Source organism: Plectrocnemia conspersa, unplaced genomic scaffold (assembly GCF_051122295.1).
Source record: "Plectrocnemia conspersa isolate PC_06_02 unplaced genomic scaffold, ASM5112229v1 ptg000010l, whole genome shotgun sequence".
In the NCBI taxonomy this organism is placed as follows: Eukaryota; Metazoa; Arthropoda; class Insecta; order Trichoptera; family Polycentropodidae; genus Plectrocnemia; species Plectrocnemia conspersa.
In genome coordinates this window covers 15,153,621-15,176,400 of record NW_028277174.1, presented here as the reverse complement: position 1 = coordinate 15,176,400, position 22,780 = coordinate 15,153,621, and the positions used below count along the sequence as shown (strand labels likewise).

The window sequence follows — 22,780 nt, the reverse complement described above, 5'->3', positions numbered from 1 at the left end:
CATTAAATAGTCTGCCAAGCAGTTGAGAGTTTCTGTAAATCGTATTAGGAAGTGAAATGATAAGACGTCTAGCTAAATATTTACATTAATAGAAAATTAAGTGGATTTTAAGAAAAATTTAAACCTGCATAGGTAAAAATACTGTTTGATTGAAAACATTTACATAATTTAAAAATCACCAAAAGATAAACAAAACTTGTTTAGAAAAATAATGATTAAATTACATAGAACATTATTTAATCTTTTAAGTCATTAAATTGTGATATCACTGATTCTAAAGTGTATGGAGTAAGAAGTAGAAAATATATTTTCTATAATACTAATTTTGAACTACAAAACAAATACGTACATATATAATGACCTTTTCATTTGGGATAATTCAATCAAGACATATTGAAACTAATTGTATCGTTTAATTTAATGTAGTTTAGTTAACATTATCGATTATGTTTTTAATTAATTCGTATTCCGTTGCCCGCATGAAACTAAACCTGAATTTTTAAATTTTATCGATTTATATGATAGTTGTTTTTTTTATATAAAAACATATAAAGCTATAGACATGCATACATACATAATATATTCGCTCACACTTAAAATTTAGTTTAGCATTAAACCTGAACGCTGAACTAAATTATTGGTGGTGGGCTTATGACAAAACGTTGAAAATTTAGCTAATTCTATTATATGCAAGAAACAATATTAAATTTAAGGTTTTAGAAATAATTAATAACATCTTTGCCTCAGGAGCTCGAAATAGACAAGAACAAAACGGAGCACAGTGCTGATTCACAAAATTCTATAGATCTAAAATACAGTTAGTTATGTATCGCGAATATTAAAAACACTTAATGTTTATTACGTTTTGTGTTTTTATATATATTATACTAATATTATTACATGGCTTAACTTATTGATGAATTATTAAATAATGTATATGTTGTAGTAATGAACCATAATGCATAAAGCAAATCTAATAATAAATAAAAATTCCTCATTCTTCAAATAATGTTCCTCAAACGACCCTGTTGATTTTTAAAGACCTCAAGCGTCTTCCCTTCACATTTTTAATCGGATTAATTAAACTGAATCAACACAATCACTTAACGCCCTACAGTCATACTCCCTTCCTTTTTCGTCAAATGTACTTCAACGTTCGTTCCCCTACTCTTCACATCGCGATTAAGCGCCACGTGGGCTTCCGAGTTCGCACCACATTTCGTTGTGAACTTGCACAAAATTTCCACTTTCGGTTTTCCACCACGACATTGACCCCGGTCGAAGGCACCGTCTCCTTTCGATTTTAAACCTCCGACGAACTGGCCAGACGCCAGGAGCATCCACGCCCCGTTTTGGGGGTGGAAAATACCCTGCGGTTAAAAATTTAGACCCACGCAAAAAAATAAATAACTCACTCCTGATCCAATTATGTGGCCCTAAAGCGACGTACTATATAATACAAAATGGAAGCCGTTGACAAATTGAGTTCACCCACGTCCCGGTTCGTAAATTAGTTCAATTTGGAGATCACCCACAACAAACGTTTCCTGCACTGCGTCTGTAATAGCTTCTACACTTTTTATTGTATCGATGAAAAAATTTAATCGAATATATTAAAACAGCGTATGCAGGAAATCAATAGCAATAGTTCATAAAAATATATTTAGCGATTTTGTTTAAATTTTTGTAGTACAATTTTTTGAGAACTAATTGTTGGATTTGGATCAAAATGTATATTTTAATGAAACGTGATTTTATGTTAAAAAAGGATTTATGTAACACATAACGGTTTTAGTGGAATTATTTTATTTCAAATGGCTCATTTTTTAATTCAACTTAATTTTTTTTTTTTTTTGAAGACTTGTAGAGAAGCTGCGCTTTGAAACCACGGGAGTGCTATTTTCGTATAAAATGTAAATTTACGACTATAGTACTGGGTGAAACCCATTGAAATTAAACGATAAATTAAAATGAACTGAAAGTCCAATGCATGTATATATGTCACTTCAGCAAATGTATGAGAGTACTATAAAGTACAAGAACTGCAGTCATGTAGAAGACTCGTTTCGATTAAGAAGTGACAATTCAACAGTTAGTCATTGTAAAGAAAAATCTCCGAGTAACGGTGAGTGAAATAGTCTCGCTTCTGAATATGAGTAATGGATTACTACGACACACCCTTCTTGATGTTCTACAAGTGTATGCATGAGTACCACACCATCTATCTTCAAAACTAAAAGAACGACGTATTGATTTTGTACTCTCCAGATTTCGTCTATTTAAACAGCTCAAAGAAACAATGAAATAAAATTGGTTCAGGTGCAACGAAAAGGTGCAACATGCGGCACTCATGTAGTAATTAAATACTTTTTAACACTTATATTGAACGCCATATAGACTACGAAGAAAACGTATGTTTTTTGTACCTTTTTCGTTGAATATATTTAGAGATTAAACATATTTAAGGTTTTCATATAGCTCATTATAGTATTTAGTTTTCTTCTATGTGACAAAAGTTTTGTTCTTTCAAATAGAAAATAAAAAAACTGAATGTTTATCTTCTTAGCATATGGAAGTATGTCATTGCTGAAGCAAGGTTGAATATGCCTTGTACAGTAATTGACGTGCAGTATTATAATATACAGATTTTACATTAAAAAACGAAACAGCAGATTATAAATGAAGCAAATTTTGTTTCAAGTGTCAAATGACGAGCATTAGAGTTCGTAAATCTCATATTTTAAGACCTTGTCAGTCATTATCATCAAATCATCAAGTAAAGTACAACCATTGTACATATTAAGTTTAGTCTATTTAGTTAACCTCACTGTACTCTTAAAATTTGTGGACAACTGAAGACAAAATTACAGGATTAAAAAAGTATATAATTATACTAGTTGATTTTAATCAACTAAGACTTGATATGAAAACTCACAGATTTTCACAATCATTATTAACTCCGATATACTTTTTTTACAATAATATGCAATCACTGTTTGATTTTGACAAAAAGTAACCAAATTTTCTTGTAATATTGATTAGAATTAGATATCTCACCTTTGGCGTAAACTGTGGCGAATAAGACGGCGGCCAACCACACAACACTACACCCGCACATTTTCAACTTCACCCACATGCTGACGCACTTGAACGCACTGATCACAATCACTTTTATCACTGTTTTGCAGCGACTGCGAGCTGATGCGGCCGCGGGAGCGACCCCGGCAACTTTGGGGTTGAGAGCCGCTGAAAATATACAAATAAAACAATTTAGAATACTAATTTAGACATACTGTAGATTGATATCTTTTGCGTCAATACAACAATTTTGATTGTTGACAACTACAGGTCATAAACCTCGCGATCGCAAATTTCCACCGGATCCTTAACCCTTTGGCTGCCGAGCCATTTTGGCATATTATCCAAATATCGATGTACATACAATATTATATTATATAATAAAAAATAAATAAATTTTTGATTGAGTTCATCAGGCTTTCATTCCATTCTTTTAAATTCTTTGAAACTATCTGCAACCGCGTTTTTGTTTTAAAAGTTGGAGTTCAAATTATGCTACTTTATATCATGGATCCACATAGATTATGCGTCAAAATATTGCTACTATATGTAATATTAACTGTCTATGCTTAAGCGAAAGTGGTTTAATTTATCGCATTCCGTTAATATCGACTGACGTATCTTTTAACTTTAAAAATAATGCAAATTACATAGCCTTAGAATTAGAACCATCTTGCTTTATCCATAGTAAAACCCATAGAAGAAAAGTATATCTATTAGTGAATAAGATAGACTGAAATATGTGTTTATGTATTCTGTTCCTACATATAATATGCTTTTACGAATATTTTTTTTGTGATCACAGCTTTCTAACTGAAAATTTCAACAATTTTTCTTCACTTTCATCCAAAACATATTCATTAATTAATGAAATGTATTAAAATATGTGTTAATGTATTATATATTTATACATATAATATTCTTTTCCGAATTGATTTTTTTCGTGACGACACCGTTCTAACTAAAATTTAACAATTATTTTTCATACCATCCAAAACATAATATTCATTCATGAATTAGATTGACTGAAATGTGTGTTTAATAATATTTAATTATGAACAGCTTTCTAGATGAAATTTTCTACAATTCTTCTACAGTACATCCAAGACAAAATATCCATTCATGAATATAATTGAAATATATGTTTTGGTTTTTCGGTCGCTATATAAAATATTTGGTACTTTTCTGTTATCGCGGGTCATATTTATTCTATTTTTTTTTATTCTATGTTTATGCATTTTATTTCTTTATATAGATTTGTTGCGGAGTTATTCGTGTAGTGCTGGCTGTTCTGACCATCGCTCACTCGCTGCCGCTTGTTCGCACTTAACCTATTTAAATTTTAAAACTTTTTGCTACATAACTTTCTTTAGGCAGGTTATGTGTTCAGAACAATGATGTATATAAATAAATAAAATGTATAAATAAATAAATAAATATTTTTTTTAGATTAAATGTTACCCCCGATAACAGGAAAGTAACCAATATTTTATTATGAATTGTTTCATATTGACGGATATACTTATTCTATGTATGTAATCTTCTACGTCTAGTATAGAATTTGTTTAATAAATGTGTATTACAGACACACTATTTCCACACAATTTCCAAGATTCTTGGAAAACTTGGAAAGCCCTGCTCTAGTATTGTCTTTTTAAGCAACCACAAACTCAGACTTTAGTGATAGCAGTGTAATATGTAAACGATTATGAATATATAAACAACATAAAATGCCCATGTGGTCGACTACGACCGGCAGACGTTTCGTCGAGGGGGTTGAACGCGAAAATGGGGTGGGCGCACTATATACGAACAGTGCGCATGCGCGATTCGCACGTGCACTACCCCGTAGAGGAAAAAGAGCAATAGCCCCGCGATAATGACTGCACGGTGCTCAATGACTCATAGAAACAAAAACAATAATTAACCATTCTTCGATATCAATTCACTATTTTATTCAATTATAATATACTATATAAACAAATGAATATTTATAATAATAATATAATAATTTTAATTATAACTGTAAATACACAATAAATCAGTATTGATATTATCTTGCTTTGTTTTATATTTTTAAAATATAATATGATTGTACCTATGCAAAAGCGCACGTGGACTTTCGTTTTCGATCAATTTGCGTAGATTGTTTACAATGTTTACATTCGCGGCCACATTTGCGATACCGTCATGTAAACAACCGGCTCAATCGCGTAAACAAAATGTTATAAATTGCAGATTTGATTGTTTATATCGCGGGGGCGGAGAAGAAACAAACCCCCCCGTTTATCGATTTTGGCGAAGGATGACAGCCGGGCGTTTACCGCTCCTTGCTGGCATGTTCACAGGATGAGTCAATGTTTAGCGATGTTGAATGGTGAAGTAAATACTAACCCGAGTGGTGATTCCTGGCGAGCGATGGAGAGACACAAAGATGAACACGAACGAACGCGCGACAGAAACAGACGCGCGAGCGACACGACCGAGCGAACGAACGCCCGGGCGACGAATGTGCGACACGCGGAGCGAGAGAGAAGGAGAGAGAGAGATGTCGGCAGATCTTCGTCCTCTACCAGGGCCGCAGCGACAGGAAGTTCGCGGCGCGTACTTTTTCGGCGAGCTTCAAAATCTTGTTGCGCAAAAGAACACTAAAAAACAAGGAGTAGAGTCGGAAGCATTTTTGCGTCGGCATTGTTTCACAACTTTATTTAAAATGATAAATGTTTTCATCGGTGCAGTCAAAATTTGTTTTTTCAAAATTTACCGACTCCGACTCGGACGTTTCATTATGCTCCAACTGCGACTCCGAATTAAATAATTTTAATGAAATCAACCATCTTTTACGATTTTCAAGTTTGAAAAATGGTAGATTTTTTTTTAAATAATCATTAACATTTAATAACAGAAATAGACGTTTAGAAAATTTGTCAAAAGATCCAGATATAACGTTTGAAACTAGAAACGATGCAACACATTTCATTTCTTGCTTAATTTTTTGGACGTTATAAAAAATTGAATTGAATTTCACAGAAGCAGTAACTGATCTTTAATCTCTGGAATTGTTCAAACTCCGCGATGATTTACGCGAAAATTATAAAAAATAAAATGTACAGATTGAAAGAATTAGACGACGTAGAAGGATGCCAGAAGTATTAATTAAATCAGAGTTTCAGTAGAAAACTTAATCTTACGTGTTATGAAAAACGTACTTGACCATTGTAGCGAGAAATATCAATACAATTTTCAAGACTAAAAGACTTAAATAAAAAGTTTGAAATTCTGCATCGAAACTCTTCTTTCTAAAATACATAAAAATAAACTACGTCAAAATTGCACAAATTTTGCGAATTTTACGACACGAACGTCGATGGTGCAGAATACTAAAATAGTGCGTACTACTCGTAATAAAGTATTACCGAAAACTCGTTTAGATCTTATTACTTTTATTGTATCATATGCAAATGATTTATTTACAAATCTTCCCTTTTCACTGTAGATAATTTAAACTGTTGCAGTATCGTTGTGAGAGTTGTGAGCGATCGATTATAAAGTTAAAGCTAATTTTTACATATTTGCGAGCTTCAATTTGATAAAATCGTCTTTATAATCTAACTCTTTAGCATTGAAAAATAAACATTAAAAAAATTAATTCCGATTATGTGATTGATCAGTTTGCATTAACAAAATCAGGAAAAAATAATATTCTTGTTATCGTATAAAATTGATAGCAATAAAAATAATGATAACTCTTTTCGAATAATAAAAAAAAGGATTTAAAAAATATTAAACTAAATTATTAAAAAAAACTACTGCAATACAATATTTTTAAACATCTCACGTTTAATATAACATTAATTTATTAAAGAAAAAAATGAGTCGAAGTCGGACGACTACTTACGACTTCGCGACTTAATTGGAAGAAAAATCCTCACCTGCTTACTTTATTAATAAAAATATAATTTATTGTTTTATTGGTAAAATTCGTTGCTCGTCGATCTATTATGTTATATATGTACGTATATGCATACATATATCTAACCTTTATCGGTTAAATCAAAAGTCATTATCTTTGGTATAGTTATAATAATTTATTCTTTAATTAGTATTATTTTTATATTTCTTATTACAACTCTGACCATTATGACAAGTTTCTCTTAATGCGTCATGATGACAATAATAAGTATTATTTACTTGATATTATCGAAGCTATAACTGTGGTTTTCACAAAAACGAAGATAAGCAAAATTTCGCAAAAATTTAGAACGAAGTAATCCATTAAAAATTAATATTTAAATATTCAGTCAAACGAAAGAAATTCCGGTTTGTTGAATTTAACATTTTATAAAAGTAACACTATATTAAAAAAAATAAAAATTCATACATCCAAAATTCTGTGAAAATTAAATTTATATTTAAACAACATTTTTACGAAAATATTAGGTGTTAAGTGCTAGAATATTTTTGTTTCGTATCACAAAGTTTTCATATCCTTGTAATAGTATCTATTTCGTTAATATATATATTTATGTATGAATACATATGTAAATTATTGATTTAAAACTTTTGCGCAAGAAATAAAATGTAAAAATTAGAAATGTTTGGAATTTACTTATATTTTTCACATGTATTAATTGCTTATAAGATTGATTTTAATTGTAAAAACCATTTTTAACAGCAAAATAATATTTTTTTTATAAATGTTCTTATCTTCACGCAATCACGGGTATGCAAATATTGATGCGATTAATTCTAATTGAACTTAAGAGATGGTGCTTAACAATATTTCCAATAAAATAGTTTCATAATTTCGCCAAGAGATGTCTTAATGTTTAAAAATATTAATTTATTTATAAAATGTATGGGAAAATATATATACCATAAATTAATCTCAAGAAAATTAACAAAAATATCTACTTAATATAAAAATTCAAATATTTATTTTTACAAAGTGGAAGCTCATTTATATACATATGTGCTGCCTCATGCACCGTTCAAAGGCATATGTTAATAATACATCAATAAAATACTAATACGAAGGGTCAATCTGTTAGATCAATCTCAATCATAATTGCCACCAGTCACCATCCACCGGCAAAACGATATCGATATCTTTTCGATTCCTTGAAAAAATTTTCGAAGATAGAATTTGAACAAAACTTTTTAAATAACCTTTTCCTGCAGCAATTAATTCTCCTACAAAAAAAACGTAATTTTTAACAAAATTTTCTTTGATGACCTTTTTTACGACATTTGACCTTTTTTTAGTTTTCGCGACATTTTGTCCTCCGTCAACTTTCTCGGAAAAAAATTTACCAGATGGATTTTAACCCTTTAGGTGCGGCAGGTGTTTTTTAATAAGTCTGCGAAAAATGAAAATAATCCATGCAAAAAAAAGTGTTTATTTTGATTATTTTTATGATAATTTATTATTTAATACATGTTACTTAACCTATATCCAACATTTTATTTATTATTTGAGATAAAAGGGGGGGGGGGGAATATAAAATTAGTAACGTAATGACAAAAAAAATGTTGCAATATATGTATATCTTATAATTAAGTCATGACAGAGAAATGTATTGCATATAAATAATGCTACTAACAAAGTTTTTTTTAATATTTGTGAGACACTGTATACAAAAACATTACAAAAAATAGTTAATAAAAAATAATACTGATTGGTAAGGCGAGACGTTTTTTATGGCCGTGACTATATATCGTTCCGCCGCACTCAAGAGGCATAAAGTATCGGAACGATATATCGTTCCACCGCACTCAAAGGGTTAAATAAAAATTTCCGTGATGACTTTTTTTATTTAGAACTTGGAGCGCTGAACATTTTCTGGTCATCTCTGTATAAACTTTCCGTACAGAGGCGTAGCTAGAGAGATGTAGCGAGGCATATATCCCTGGGCGTCAGACTAAGGGGCGCTAAAATGGTATGTGAAATTTTTGAGGCATACTTTAAATTAAATTTGCAAATCATAGTTTTAATTTTTCCCATTTGAGTATAATTACCAGTTTTCTATAGCACAATCAATAAAAAATAGTTGTTTTATTTTTGTTTCTTATGTACATTTTTCTCTAAATAAAATTACCTATGTATATATTTCGTTAATTGATTTTTATATTATAATATAATTTAAAATTTTTAATGTTAGATGTTTTTTTAATTTTTACAGATCATTGGGACACATTGGGAAAACTGTAGTTTTTTAAAATGATGTTTACAATTCCATAGAAAATTACAAAGCTTCAGTATATTAGACAATTTTATTTTATTTAAATTCAAATTGCCATTTGAAATATGTAGGTAAATAAAAATTGTGCAATATTTATAAATGGAGAGAGGGAGGCATTTGGATAGTTTAGCGACCGCGGGTGCCAAATACCCTAGTAACGCCTCTGTTCCAGTCACGACGGTATAATTTTCGCCGCTCTTTTATTATTATGTATGTGCATTGAAATTCAACGATGTCTTATTGATATCACTACGTAGTGAAATAAAAAAGAAAAGGTCACAGATGAGTTGGAATGAACAAGCCACCGCCGTAGTGAGTAAAGGTTATCTATCGGTGATTCGAGTAGCAGGGAATAAATGAACCAGCGAATCATAGCCAACGGACAAACTTCCAGTCATATTATTAATGATCATCAATGCAAGCATTAAATCATGAGACAGAGGATGAAGGGAGAGAAATATAAAATATTATAGTATGATTGTGATTTTTTTTATACATTTTAGTACATATTAAAAGTTTAGAGAATAAAAAGTTATATGTTTAGTTACAAAGGACAAATTAAAAATAAATACAACTGTCAAAATAAATAAAAAATAAAAACTACATTTGGTTATAATGTTAAATACTGAATTAAATATTTTTTGAAAATACATCTTAAACCTATTTTTCTATTTAGTAAAATACTAATAATGTATTAGAATTTGCTTTTCAATAACTAATATGCGATAATATATTGCTTTTGGCCAAACCATTGTTACTAAATATTTTTTTCATATGGCAATCCCACACAAGCATCAATCTGAAATGTAATCAGTACCAATGTCAGTTTGACATTTGACTCGCGTGCTTTTGAGATCTTCCATACACCGTCTGTTTTATATTTTCGAGGTAATTCTGAATTAAAATACACAAAATAGATATTGTAAAACATAATTACATAATCACAAAACATAAGTTAAAAGTCAAATATGTTTTTAATCAATCTTTGATAAAAATTCAATGACATCATCGGTAATTAACACCGATGACATCATGCCAGTTACATTTGCGGTAGATGATTAATAGAAAACGATAAAGAAACGTGCGACATTTGAGCATGTAACGTGACATATGTCCAAATAAATTTATTTCATAATTTATTATTTCCCAAATTGTTGTAGATTGATATTTTTCAATCGACTTCTGAAATGGTAGAAAACACTCCGCTCAATATTATAAAAGTAAGTTCAGCAATCAAGGTTTTGTTAATATGTTTGTTGTTTCCGGATGCTTTATGTTTTATTATATGTAAGCAATAGAGTTTATATTATTGAATTGCTTGTGATAGAGTTATTTATGATCAACTATTTTATATATAAGCATGATATGTTTATTTCTTTGTACCTTGAAAATTGTATGACCTTGTTATTATTATAAATTCATACCCTTATCTGATTGATAAGTTATCGAGTTGCATGCTTTCATTATTATTTCTTATCTTTTATGTATATATTATAGGTATATTAATAATTTTTTATTACTATAAAATTAAGAACTCTACTATTTGTATAGAAATGTAATGTGTTGTTCTTGCTGAAGTTCTGTCTCTTAACTAATCTCTAAGGGGCTTCGAAGATTGAGTTGAACTCTTTGAAAGCTGCTGCTTTTTTAGACTTAGAAATGTCATCTGGTTCGATTTGCTGTTAGTTCTGCTCGATTCGAGTTTTAACTAAACTCTTGTGTATTCATCTTGATTCTCCCATGATTCTTTGACCAATCCAGATAATTTATAGTTGAGTTGAAATCTTTGTTTTTGGAGTTTGTATAGCGTTTTTTCCATTGTGCGAGTGTCCTTTACTTAGTTAAAACAAAGATAAATTATTTGTGTTAATTAAAGATAAATTAAGTGCTACAATTAAGCAGTGTTGTCTGTGGGCTGCAGGCGTCTCTGAAGAAACCCTGAAACGGCTATGCGCATTATCTATTCTCAAGGCGATAAATATTTAATCCTTTATGATTCATGGCGCGAATTTTAATTCGTTAAGTGGTCTCCCAGGGTGTTGCATGTTAAACGAAAAAACCCATTTTATCTTCAACGCTTAAAATACTTTTATTGCCGTTTTTACTATTATAATATGCGTTAATCCTTCCAGATGTAAATAGAGAGTGTTTCAGTTGACGAATCCGAGACGAGAAAGTGTGAAATCCCTGCTAGCAAATTTTTACTCTTGTCTAATTAAAGCTGGATCTTGAATTTAAGGCTAGAAAACATTCTTAATATATTTGTAGAACTTTCTATTCTCTTACTTTTAAGTTTGGTCTTTTATGGTCCTTTGGTTTGATAAACATATTGTATGTTTTCCTGACACTTGCTGCAATTATATTTTATTATTTAACCTCATAAGAATTTAAGATTAGATTGATACTTTATATTATGAATAAATTATATTTTTCGTGGGTAATAAGTATAGATAACTTTACAGATATGATTAAGTTGTGAAATTCCCATTTTATGATCTTACTTATTTTTAAATATTTCATTAATCATTGAGAATTCTTGCTCCCAATTCTTCATCATAAACAGTTTTTAATATGCATAATTTCTATAGAGTTTAAGTAAACTTTCCTGAAATTATAACACTTTTACTTGTACTTAATTAAGTTTCTTTTATCTGGAACTTTACATTAATATATGAATATGTACAAATTAAACTGTTTTTTTGTTTTGAAAAAAGGCACTACTAGGCGATTATTAATCACGTTAAAACTATAATTTACGGTGCCAAAGTCTTAAAATATTCAGACTTCAAATATTTGTAATGTTAACGACCCATTAAGAGCTTTAAACTCTTTTGTATACAAAAGTATGATCAATCTATATACCGAATGATTAATGTGTACTCATGTAATTTTATTTACATAATAATAGTTATGATAATTAACAATTGGACGTTAAATTACGTAAATTACCGAAATAGCGGTTCGTCCAAAGATAAATAAATAATAACAATCTTGTGCAAAAATAGCAATAAAAAAATGTGTAACGCACATCATTTGTAGGTCGTTAAAGCAATTATTCACTTTTTTGAATCAAGTCAAGATTAAGTTTATCTCGCGACCCAATAATTTTCCACTCTGGATCTGAAACGTGATTGGTCATTGCTTACGCAGGTCAAATAAAAATTCTGTACGGTTGTACATTATATATTTAATCATCAGTTTCAAATGAGAGTTGAATGTATCAACATCTGTTTTTGTTTTGCACAAGATTCGTTTTCATATATATATAAAAATATTAGTTTTTTTAATAACTTGAATAAGTTTATAATTTGGATAAGATCAAACAGAAATATGAAGTTTCGAAATATTATATTGGTTATTGATGTAAGTTTTCAGTTTGTTAATATTTTGTACAATGTGTTTTGTAAATGCTTATATACTGTTTATATTTTGCTTTTGTAAAAAATATTTCTTTCTTTTCTTGATTGATATTACCATTGACATATTTGATAATTATTGTTTTTGAAACATTTACAATATTATTATTAATATACTGTAACAAGATTTAAATGTAAAAACATATCTATATGTAAATTTTATATTCATTTTTGCTTTCGATTATGATTGATTATAATACATAGTACTTATTGCTTTTGTCTCTAGATTATAATTATTGAATTTTTTAACTATAAAAATATATATTTTTAGTGTAAAAATCGCCACAAAGATGCTTATTTGTTTTCAAGTTAAATTTTTTCATTATATATCAGTATATCTTAAAAAAATTAAAAAGCTTCCAGTAAGACACTTCCAACGTGTTATTTTTATTTTACTTTCCCTAAGTGCCTAGTTGCTTGGAGAAAGGAGAAAAAAGGAATTATATATAATATAAGTATTGCTTGTTGTCCAAATAGACGGATTGTATTTTAATAAAAAAAAAAATCAGTATATCGGGTTTAACATTCGATTTCCAAATTTTTGATATTAAAACCGAACTTAAAGGTTTATAAAGTATACTCAAAAGTTGAGTGGTAATAAAATCAAATCATTGAAGGTTATTTATATAGGTATAATTTCTGATATGTTTTAAATAAATTTTAATACTTCTTATACTTCATAGGCGAAAGGTAAATATATAGTATGTAACTTCATTTATATTAACTAATAAATATCTTTGTCTGTCACATATTTAAAAAAACACCGACAAGATGATTTTTATCGCATTATACCTAAGTTGATTAGAAAATTTCGTTCATCTTGTTTCTATTTCCCATTTTGCTTTAATAAGAAAACACTTATTTCATAAAAGGGTTGAAGGATATGTTGCCATGAAAATAAGCATTGTGACTTGCCTGTTAATCAAGAGTTAAAACATATTTTGAAGTTCAATTTAATTTCGCTCTTTTTGGATCAAAGAGAAAACAAATATCTAGGTATTTACATACATTAAAATACAAAATTCCATTCAAACTCAACTACCACTTGCCTCTACTTATCTATTGTATGTGACCTGATTTCTCAACTATAAATTTAATTAAAATTTATGTATCAAAATTGTGTAAATATTCAGTAAGAATTACACGTAGCTCTGTCCTCTAATTTGATTTGATTTGTTTGCTAAGTTGAAAGATTAAGTTAAATACAATAGTGGGTTTATAAGTAAAAATCAACAATTTCGTACTATTCAGTTATTTTTTTTACCTTATTGTTTCAATATAATAAAATAAAAAAGATATTTTAAATGTTTTTTTTATAACTTGGAACTATTGGATTCATAGAACAAATGGCAATCTAATTCAGATATATGCTATGTCTGTCGTTTGATTTAATTTTAATATTTATTTAAATTATAGAAATATAAGCTATATTTAATCAACCCAATTATGTTTTGTTTATATTTATATTTTTTTTCTTATTTTAAATATCAACGTTTATATATCAACGTTTCAATTTTAATTACACTTTTTCTACTTATCTCTAAAAGATAACACATGCTAACATATACTTATTTGATTATTTACAGTTAAAGAATAGCCTAATTAAAATTGTACAATAATACTTTAAAACATATTTAATATATTTTAATATTAAAATATACTGAGAATTATTTATTTAATAAAAAAATTGTCTTACATTTACCTAGGTGAGCTGATTTCAAGGTTTATTTTTACATAGTTATAACATACCCGATCTATTTATTATATTTAACTTGAACAACCATGATGTTCAAACATTTATTATTTCATCATAATTTATTTTTTATCTTATGTTGCCAATTTTAATTTGTATTATTACAAAATCCGTTTTTTTATTATTAAATGTAACTATTTTAATATTACAGAGCAAGATGAAAGAAGAGCGGCAACCACTCTTGATCAACTCTGGCGATCTGGAGGCTCAAGACGTGACTCATTTCACTGAAACGTCAATAACGGAAAGCATACGTGTTGACGGTAAATCTTCCAAAAATGCAGATGAAGAAGTATCTCAAAGCACACAAAAGGGCAATTATAATCCTTTGATGGAAAGGAACCTCGAACATCCGACTTCTAATCTTGACACTTTGATACATCTTCTGAAGGGCAACATTGGCACCGGTATTCTTGCAATGCCTGATGCTTTTAAAAATGCTGGTTTAGTTGTTGGTAAGCATACATAACGTTATTTTTGCAATTGAATTATTTATATATCATTAAATTTTATTGCTATGTTTAAGGTTTCTTCGGTACACTTTGGATGGGCCTCGTTTGCACTCACTGCATGCACATGCTAGTTAGGTGCGCTCATGAGTTATGCCATCGTTGCAAAGTACCATCGCTCGGTTTTTCTGATGTTGTTTACGCCGCTTTCGAAACAGGTCCAGAATGCATCAGAAAATATTCAAAAGTCGTCAAGTGAGTGTTGAAAATAATTGCTACTATATGTACATAGAAAACATTTTTATTCTACAATTTTTTAACATCTATTTTAGGAATGTGATAAATATATTCCTCTGTATCACGCAATTGGGCTTCTGCTGCGTTTACTTCCTGTTTGTAGCTGCAAACATACAAGACTTTGTATGGAACTGCTTCGGCTACGATCTTGGAGTTCATTGGTATCTGTGTGCACTGCTAATACCGATGATACTCTTGAATCTTGTGAAGAATTTGAAGTACCTGACGCCTGTTTCGTTAATCGCCGCAATTCTGACAGTCTGGGGTCTGGCTATTACTTTCTATTACATGCTGCAAAATTTACCTCACACCAATAGCGTTAGAGCGTTTTCTTCTTGGAGTCAATTACCGCTCTATTTCGGCACTGCTATCTATGCATTCGAAGGCATCGGAGTGGTAAGAATAATTTTAAACACTCATAAAATACACTCGAAGGTCACTTAATGTAATGATTGCCAATTTTAGATACTGCCATTAGAGAACAACATGAAAACGCCTGAGGATTTCGGCGGATGGAACGGCGTGCTTAACACTGGAATGGTGATAGTCACGTGTCTCTACACTGCAGTCGGATTCTTCGGTTATTTGAAGTACGGCGATAGCGTCAAAGGAAGCATCACTCTCAACTTGGCATCTGGTGATTTGTTAGTATCTATCGAGATTATTTATTTATTTATGTTATTTGATTGTTTAATATATATTTTTATTTGTTTATAGCATGGCTCAGAGCGTGAGGGCTATCATGGCGGTCGCTATATTCATGTCGTATTGCCTGCAATTCTATGTTCCGATGAGTATAATATGGCCGCTCGCTAAACCGAAGCTGAAAACGGAAAAATCACAAGTGATCGGAGAGAATGTTTTAAGGATGTTATTGGTGCTATTCACATGTAAGTTTTTTTTTTATAAATTTATTCGTTAGTTATGTAAAATCTGGGAATTTATTGAGATAAATGTATTGTACTGTACCGATACAAACGCTTATGTGCTCGCGTTACTTTTTAATTATTAAACCACAAAAAATGTGTATGGTAACCGGCCGTTCTGATAAGGAAGACTGCCAGTATAAAAGAATTACAAATTTTTGCCAAACAGTCAGTAAATGTGTGATATAATTCATGTATGTTTAAATCATTACAACTACTAATACTAATAAGATAAGAACTAATCTTTTTTTGTGGTTACCCTGTCGGATGGATATGGAAAAAAGGACGTATTTTAAAAGGCAAAATAATTGGCAAACTCAATACGAAAAAGCCTTATTTTCTATACTCAAACCCATATAACTAAAACCCTTAAATAACTTAGTCAATTATATTGAAATACTAATTTGTTTAGTTCGTACTTGATATTCTAAACGCTTTATATATATTTTTTTAATTGTTATTTCTAGAAAATTTATTCATTAGTTATTCTAGAAAAATAATCTTTGTACTTGTCTTTTTTAGACAGATTCAATTATATAAGGATATGCCAAATAAACACTTTGAATAGTTTTTATCCTGCAATATATAAATCTTCCGAGTATTGTCATGCTGCAACAAAATACATGTACTCGGGAGTCCACGCTGTTTTGATTAGATTACAAGTCGAAGATAGTTTTTGAGGAGATCTGTGTTGTACTGTAGTAACAGTGTTACACCTGTGCATGTAAAGCCGTAAAATAACCCCTCGTTCATTGCAAAAGAGAATCAGCTTAATCTTTGCCACAGGTGGTTGTATGTGAATTTTTTCGGTTTTGGTTAGGAGGTATGACACCATTTATTGCATGCTTTCTTGTTTACCGGTTTTCTTGTTAGTGAATCCAGGCCTCATCCACATTAACAATTGCCATAACCTTATTCAAAATTATCTAGCAGGTATTGATACGCCTATCTATATAAATCTAAAAGTGCATCGTGGACGATGTGGTGTGTTGATGAATGTCTCATTTTCAAAAGTGAAGTATATTCGATCACTCGCACTTGGCGATTTTTCTTCATGATGCTTTTGAAATCATGCCCTTTCGGAATATTCTAGTACATATTAAACTTTCATTCATCGATAAATGGGTTTTTCCTCCTTTCATTACTCACAAAACAAATGACAGAGCACTTCTCCATTTCGATGCAATATTGCAAATGCAGCAGTGATTTTAAACTATAACTGCTTTCGTGTTGCATGCCTGATTCGTACTACACATGTCAACCGCTCTTTAAACTATATGTAACACTGCTGCCAATTTACAGGATTAATCAGATAATATAAATATAATAAGCAGTAAGGGCCCAAAGTCAGATCCTTGAGGAACACCTGAAGTAATACAAACTGATGTGAATTCATATCCATTTTCTTTTCTATCTAAAATAAGTGATTCTTGCCAGATGTTATCAAATACTTTACGAAAATCTATGCGAATAGTCAGTTTTCAAGAGTATCCAAGTAGATTAGTTGCTGTATATTTTTTTCCATATGATACCCTGTTGATAAGGAGTAAGAAAATAATAGAACTAATTGTAAACACAATTATATAATGTCAAATAAAATTGTTGTCAAAACAAGAATGGATGCTTATCTGTCTAATTTTTACATTTATTTTAGACCCAGATTTAAAAATAATAATAATAATAATCTATGATTTATAATTTAACTTGTTTTTATATTTCAGTCGCACTGGCTGCAATGATACCGAACTTGGGCGCTGTAATCTCACTGGTTGGCGCCGTTAGCAGCTCGACTCTCGCTCTCATCTTTCCTCCGATCATCGAAATCCTGACGTTCTGGCCCAATCGTCTCGGTAAAAACAAGTGGATCCTGTGGAAGGACATCTTCATTATGCTGATTGGCATAGCTGGATTCGGCTTCGGTTCGTACGCGAGCATTGCAAACATAATCTCGCCTCATGAGTAAGCGTTATTGAAATTATACGTCAAGTCAGAATTGGTTTGCAACCAACTCTATTATAATTGGTTGCAAATATTTAGTAGGCAAGTCCGTTGAAGTAATTAATCATTGTACATAATAACATATTTTATATGTTATTTTAGTAGTTGTCTCTATATTGTCTAAAGATGTATATTTTAGATGAAATTGTTGGGAAAGTTCATGCCGTTTCACATATTCACACAAATTGTGATATGTACTGTGATTTTGGATATAATTTATTACTTTAATTTTAACATTTTTAAGTTACAATTCAAAATTATTGAAAAACTTAAAGATTAAATGCATGACTTTTTTCTAAATTTTATAAAATATATTTTTTTATAAATTTTTTGATATGTATGTGATTGATACTATAACGTTGGTTATTCAGGGATCATTGTCGAAAATGGGGTTTATCGAATAAAACATTCAAACTCATTCAGATTAGGCTTGGTTGAATTTATAAAAACAGGTTTTCAGCCGTTAACGTAAATTAAAAAGATAATATTGCACTATTCAGTGATTAAATTAAAAATACACACTCTATACAATATATTCTCTAGAAAGTCGATCAATTCTCAGAAAATATTATCATAAAATTCTTCGGAAAAAAGTCATTTTAATGCAACACATATCGATTAGTGTATTGGATATATTTTTGGTCAAAGCTACATTACTACAAAAAGCTACAAAGCTACAGTAAATTACATTAACAAATTTTTAGTCAGTTATTAAAAATTGTTTGATATTATATACTAAATAGCAGTTAAAAAATAATACTATATTTTAGTATTTAGAATAGATCTTATTATATTTATCGAATACCAAAGCTATCTCTCAAATATTAAAAAAATCTATGTTTAGTTATTCAATAAATAAATTATTAACAAAATAAACACGACTCATCATCAAATGTAAATATTGTGTTACATCTAAGCCTAATCTGTCCAAAGATTGAGTTTAAATTTTTATTTGCTGAAGCTTAGTGATATGTTTGAAGATAAATTGATATTTACATTCTCCGTTACATTATACATAAATATTTATTGTTAATTTAATTTATTATACATGAGACTATTTTTTGGTTTTCTTCCATTATGAATATAAAATTTCATCAAATTATGTCACACCCACCGTCATGTGTTAAACACATTTTATACTATCAAAGTGTGATAACATCCGGCTGACTTCCATTATATAAATCACTCATATCGCAACTTGTTGATAAGCTTATTTATTTTCTCTTTAATTAGTACATGTACACTAAGACTAAAATAATCAAAACATATATTTATGTTCATTGAAACCGAAAAAGAAATATATGAAGATGATTTAAAATAGATTTAAAATTGTAATGTATTCCTGAATGTTTTTGCTGTTATATATATAATGCTGTTATTAATTTTTATTGTTAATACTCAGTATTATTTTACATGAATGTTGTTAAATATCGAAGTTTATATGAAATATCAGAAGCATTCCTTTAAAAAAACATTGCCTTAGAGGCTATTTATGAAGTTCTATAATTAAATGTTAGTCAAATTACAGACTAATGCATCGAGAAGCTATTTTTATTATAATTATTTATTTACATTTGTATACTTTCGCACCAAGTGGCATTTATGTTATAAAAAACACACTTTGTGATATTTATTATTACTTAGTTGAATTTATGTTTAGTTTTTAAGTAGTTAGAAACAGCTGCATGAGTTTCTTTCGCATAAAATGTATGTAATTTTTTAGTTAGTTGTATTTACTAAACTGCATTCCTACTATACTTTTAATAATTAATTAATACCAAATTTAAAAAATGTTTAAGAATATATGAGGCTTTTGATATGTATAAAAATATGACTATTTTACAGTATTGAGTCTTTATGTTTTAGTAAGATTTACAAACATTTTTTTATATATTGTTATGTATCATTGTAATACTTATACATGCTTTATAAATATGAACTTTGACATTAAATATAATAAATTCCTATTGTATGATCTCAATTTCGAGCTATGCATGTATTTTTACTGTTAAAAAATGTTAATTTTTTCAAAATTGCTCATTGGGCAATGCAAAAATCATATTCTAACAAAGACAATAATTTTAATATAGTAAGTTATAGTAAGTAAAGTTATTTATTCATTATAAATATATAAATGTATTTTATGATATACGTAAATAAATGCGTGTAAAGGCACAAATCTTATTTTTTTATTGTTTATTACCTAATGGAAGAGCTTTTTCAGTTGATTTTACCAAGATATGGTTTTATCCGATAATATATCTTGTAATATATTTTTAGTTATAAGTCTGAAATATGAATACAATACAAATTAGTATTTATAGTGAATAATTAAATAATATGCGAAATGTACCTCATGGTTGTAACCGGAACAACTGAAGCATATAAAACGCAGCAAATATTATAATCTTGTTTATATGCGTGACAATTGTGATACTCTGATCTCCAGTATGTTTCCGTGACAATACTGTCTTTAGGATCGTCTTCGTCAATCTCTTTCTTTTCTTCTAACAGTTGCTCTTCCATTTCTGATGGTGCATTATCGTCTAGCAAGCCGAAATCTTGCAACGCATGAAGATAAAATGTGCGTAGTATATCAAAGTGATGAGCTTCTGTCAAGAATCTACGCCCGTAAACAACTGGCTGAAGACTTCTAGATGCAACGTATTTCTGTTCATCGTATTTGGATACTAACACTCTAAAAGTAATTTATTCTTAATATTCGTAGCTCTTCTCTATTTAATAACGATAACAGTTTTAGCGACATTTTTCATCGCTATTTTAAGGACAAGATAGAAAATTAACTTCATTAGATTTACCCCATTACTCCGTATGGAAATTGCAACGAAGAAGGAAAATTTCTCGGGTATCTTTGCTTGGCAGTTTGCAGCGTGTCAAAATGTTGCTGCCAACAATTCAAAACGATATCATTGACTTCGGATAGTATCGGTGCTGGACCGCATATAACAATCACGTGGACGTCAGGCACGAGTTGACAGATGACGGCGCGGAATGCTACCTGATAAAAGTATAAACATGTGAATTTTATATATCAGCGGTCATAAGTCACAGAGATAATATTTTTTAGTGATATTACATTCGGACTTCGCTGACAAAGATAGACAGGTATATCTCGCAACGACGCTTCTGAGTCTATTGACACTAGGCGCAAGAGTAAATGTTTTTCTTGTGATGCGAGAGACTTCCAACCGATAGTTCCACAGGCGAATCGACCACATATACACAAACATCCAAAAACACTACTCATTCTTGAAGTGAATGCTTCCAGAGCCGGCTGAAATAATGTGTGCAATATATAAATATCTGGTTAATCATATACTATAAAATAACGTAATATTTACTTCTAAAACTTGATTCTCAGGACAAAGTATAGCTTCAACGGCGTTAAGTAAAAATGCAGGTTGTGTATTAGATGAGCTCTGTGTATCTAACGATTCTAACAATTTCTCAATCAGTGGATAGCATGGTCTTAGATCGCGCTTCAATCTTTCCAGATTACGCAAGTTTTTCAGTTCTTCTAAGCCGACAAACATAATCATAGCATTGAAGACTGCGTCTAATAACGAATTTAGATCGCATTCTAAATTTCTGTTTGTGATTCCAATTAGAGTGACACTATAAAAAAATATTGAGTAAAACAAAGAACCAAATTAATTAAAGAACTTTATATGTAATACCTGTTATGATACTCTTTCCATATCACAATTCCATTGTTGACTTTTACATTTTTCAATATCACATCTTGACATTTACTAAACATGCTTACACCGTTTAATGAGGCAATCAATGAAAATGGGAGCTGAACATGTTTTAAAACACAGTTTAAGTAATTCATTTACAATAATTGCTTATATTAAATAATCTGTTAAAAAATCTTTCAAGTTAGTTTCAAAAACTTTTGTTTAGCTATAAATTTACCTTTTTCTTGTCTCCTCTTTTCTTCGAAAATATTGGAAGACCACTAAGAGTAGCTAATGCTAAGATATGCGTAGCCATTTTTTATTTATCTTATTTAAATCAATCAAAACTCAAATACCACTAAGGGGTAAACATAAATAGCCGCCATGACACCCGAGTTTTGACAGCCAGTTGTCGCAAACCTTTTATCAGAAATATATAGCTTTCCGCATCAAAATATAAATAATCTTTACTATAATATTATTTTATATCACATTAATTAAACCATGAATTATCCTTGTAACAAGTAATACAATATATAACAAATTATTACCTCATTTTATATATGTGAGGTAATAGCGAACAATATTACTAGGTACTACCTAGCTATTATGTTTTTAATAATTTACTTCTACTTCTAGTTATTTTAATTATATTGTAGAAATCCTAAAGACAAAATTGAGCTACAAAATATAAAAAATACCACGGTATAAATAGATATGAAAAGCGGAGCAATTGGCATATTTATCTCATCAGTTATGGCAATCTGTTTTTTTTAATTGAAATAGCAAATAGTTTAACTAAGCAAGATTATTAGAAGCAAAGCTCATCATATAATTATAAAAATACATTGCAAACATTGTTTCTTAGTAAGGTTACCATATTAATAATCTCCTTAAAATAGGCATATAAAACTATAGAA

At 29.6% G+C, this 22,780-nt stretch overlaps 3 protein-coding genes across 54 annotated transcripts in view; 1 reads left to right on the top strand and 2 right to left on the bottom strand.

Annotated features, from left to right (window-relative positions):
- Positions 1–5,583, bottom strand: part of Dscam1 (Down syndrome cell adhesion molecule 1) — an 88,616-nt gene extending 83,033 nt beyond the window's left edge. For all 50 annotated transcript variants that reach the window (XR_015811221.1, XM_088196176.1, XM_088196171.1 and 47 more), the window contains exons 1-2: positions 5,473–5,583; positions 3,058–3,246 (exon numbers count right to left, since the gene is read on the bottom strand). Coding sequence is in view for 49 of the 50 variants with exons in the window: in XM_088196176.1 (XP_088052302.1) it covers positions 3,058–3,136 (79 nt within the window). In the remaining variant the exon portion in view is untranslated. The remainder of the gene's footprint in view (positions 1–3,057; positions 3,247–5,472) is intronic.
- A 4,516-nt stretch (positions 5,584–10,099) lies between these two features.
- On the top strand, positions 10,100–20,338 carry LOC148230722 (proton-coupled amino acid transporter-like protein pathetic). Of its 3 annotated transcripts, none has more exons than XM_088194359.1 (7): positions 10,100–10,208; positions 14,641–14,944; positions 15,016–15,193; positions 15,271–15,631; positions 15,701–15,879; positions 15,953–16,125; positions 17,883–20,338. In XM_088194359.1, the coding sequence occupies exons 2-7, from the start codon at positions 14,647–14,649 to the stop codon at positions 18,122–18,124; spliced, it is 1,431 nt and encodes a 476-aa protein (XP_088050485.1). In that variant the 5' UTR covers positions 10,100–10,208; positions 14,641–14,646; the 3' UTR covers positions 18,125–20,338. The 3 variants fall into 3 exon arrangements, with proteins under 3 accessions (XP_088050485.1, XP_088050484.1, XP_088050483.1); XM_088194358.1 differs by lacking the exon at positions 10,100–10,208 and adding an exon at positions 10,424–10,540; XM_088194357.1 differs by lacking the exon at positions 10,100–10,208 and adding an exon at positions 12,519–12,683.
- fy (fuzzy planar cell polarity protein-like protein) lies at positions 20,257–22,281 on the bottom strand. The gene is made up of 7 exons (XM_088194360.1): positions 22,099–22,281; positions 21,858–21,979; positions 21,522–21,795; positions 21,257–21,454; positions 20,979–21,178; positions 20,513–20,857; positions 20,257–20,447 (listed from the first exon to the last, which is right to left on the bottom strand). The coding sequence occupies exons 1-7, from the start codon at positions 22,174–22,176 to the stop codon at positions 20,390–20,392; spliced, it is 1,275 nt and encodes a 424-aa protein (XP_088050486.1). The 5' UTR covers positions 22,177–22,281; the 3' UTR covers positions 20,257–20,389.
- Between the last annotated feature and the right edge of the window lie 499 nt (positions 22,282–22,780).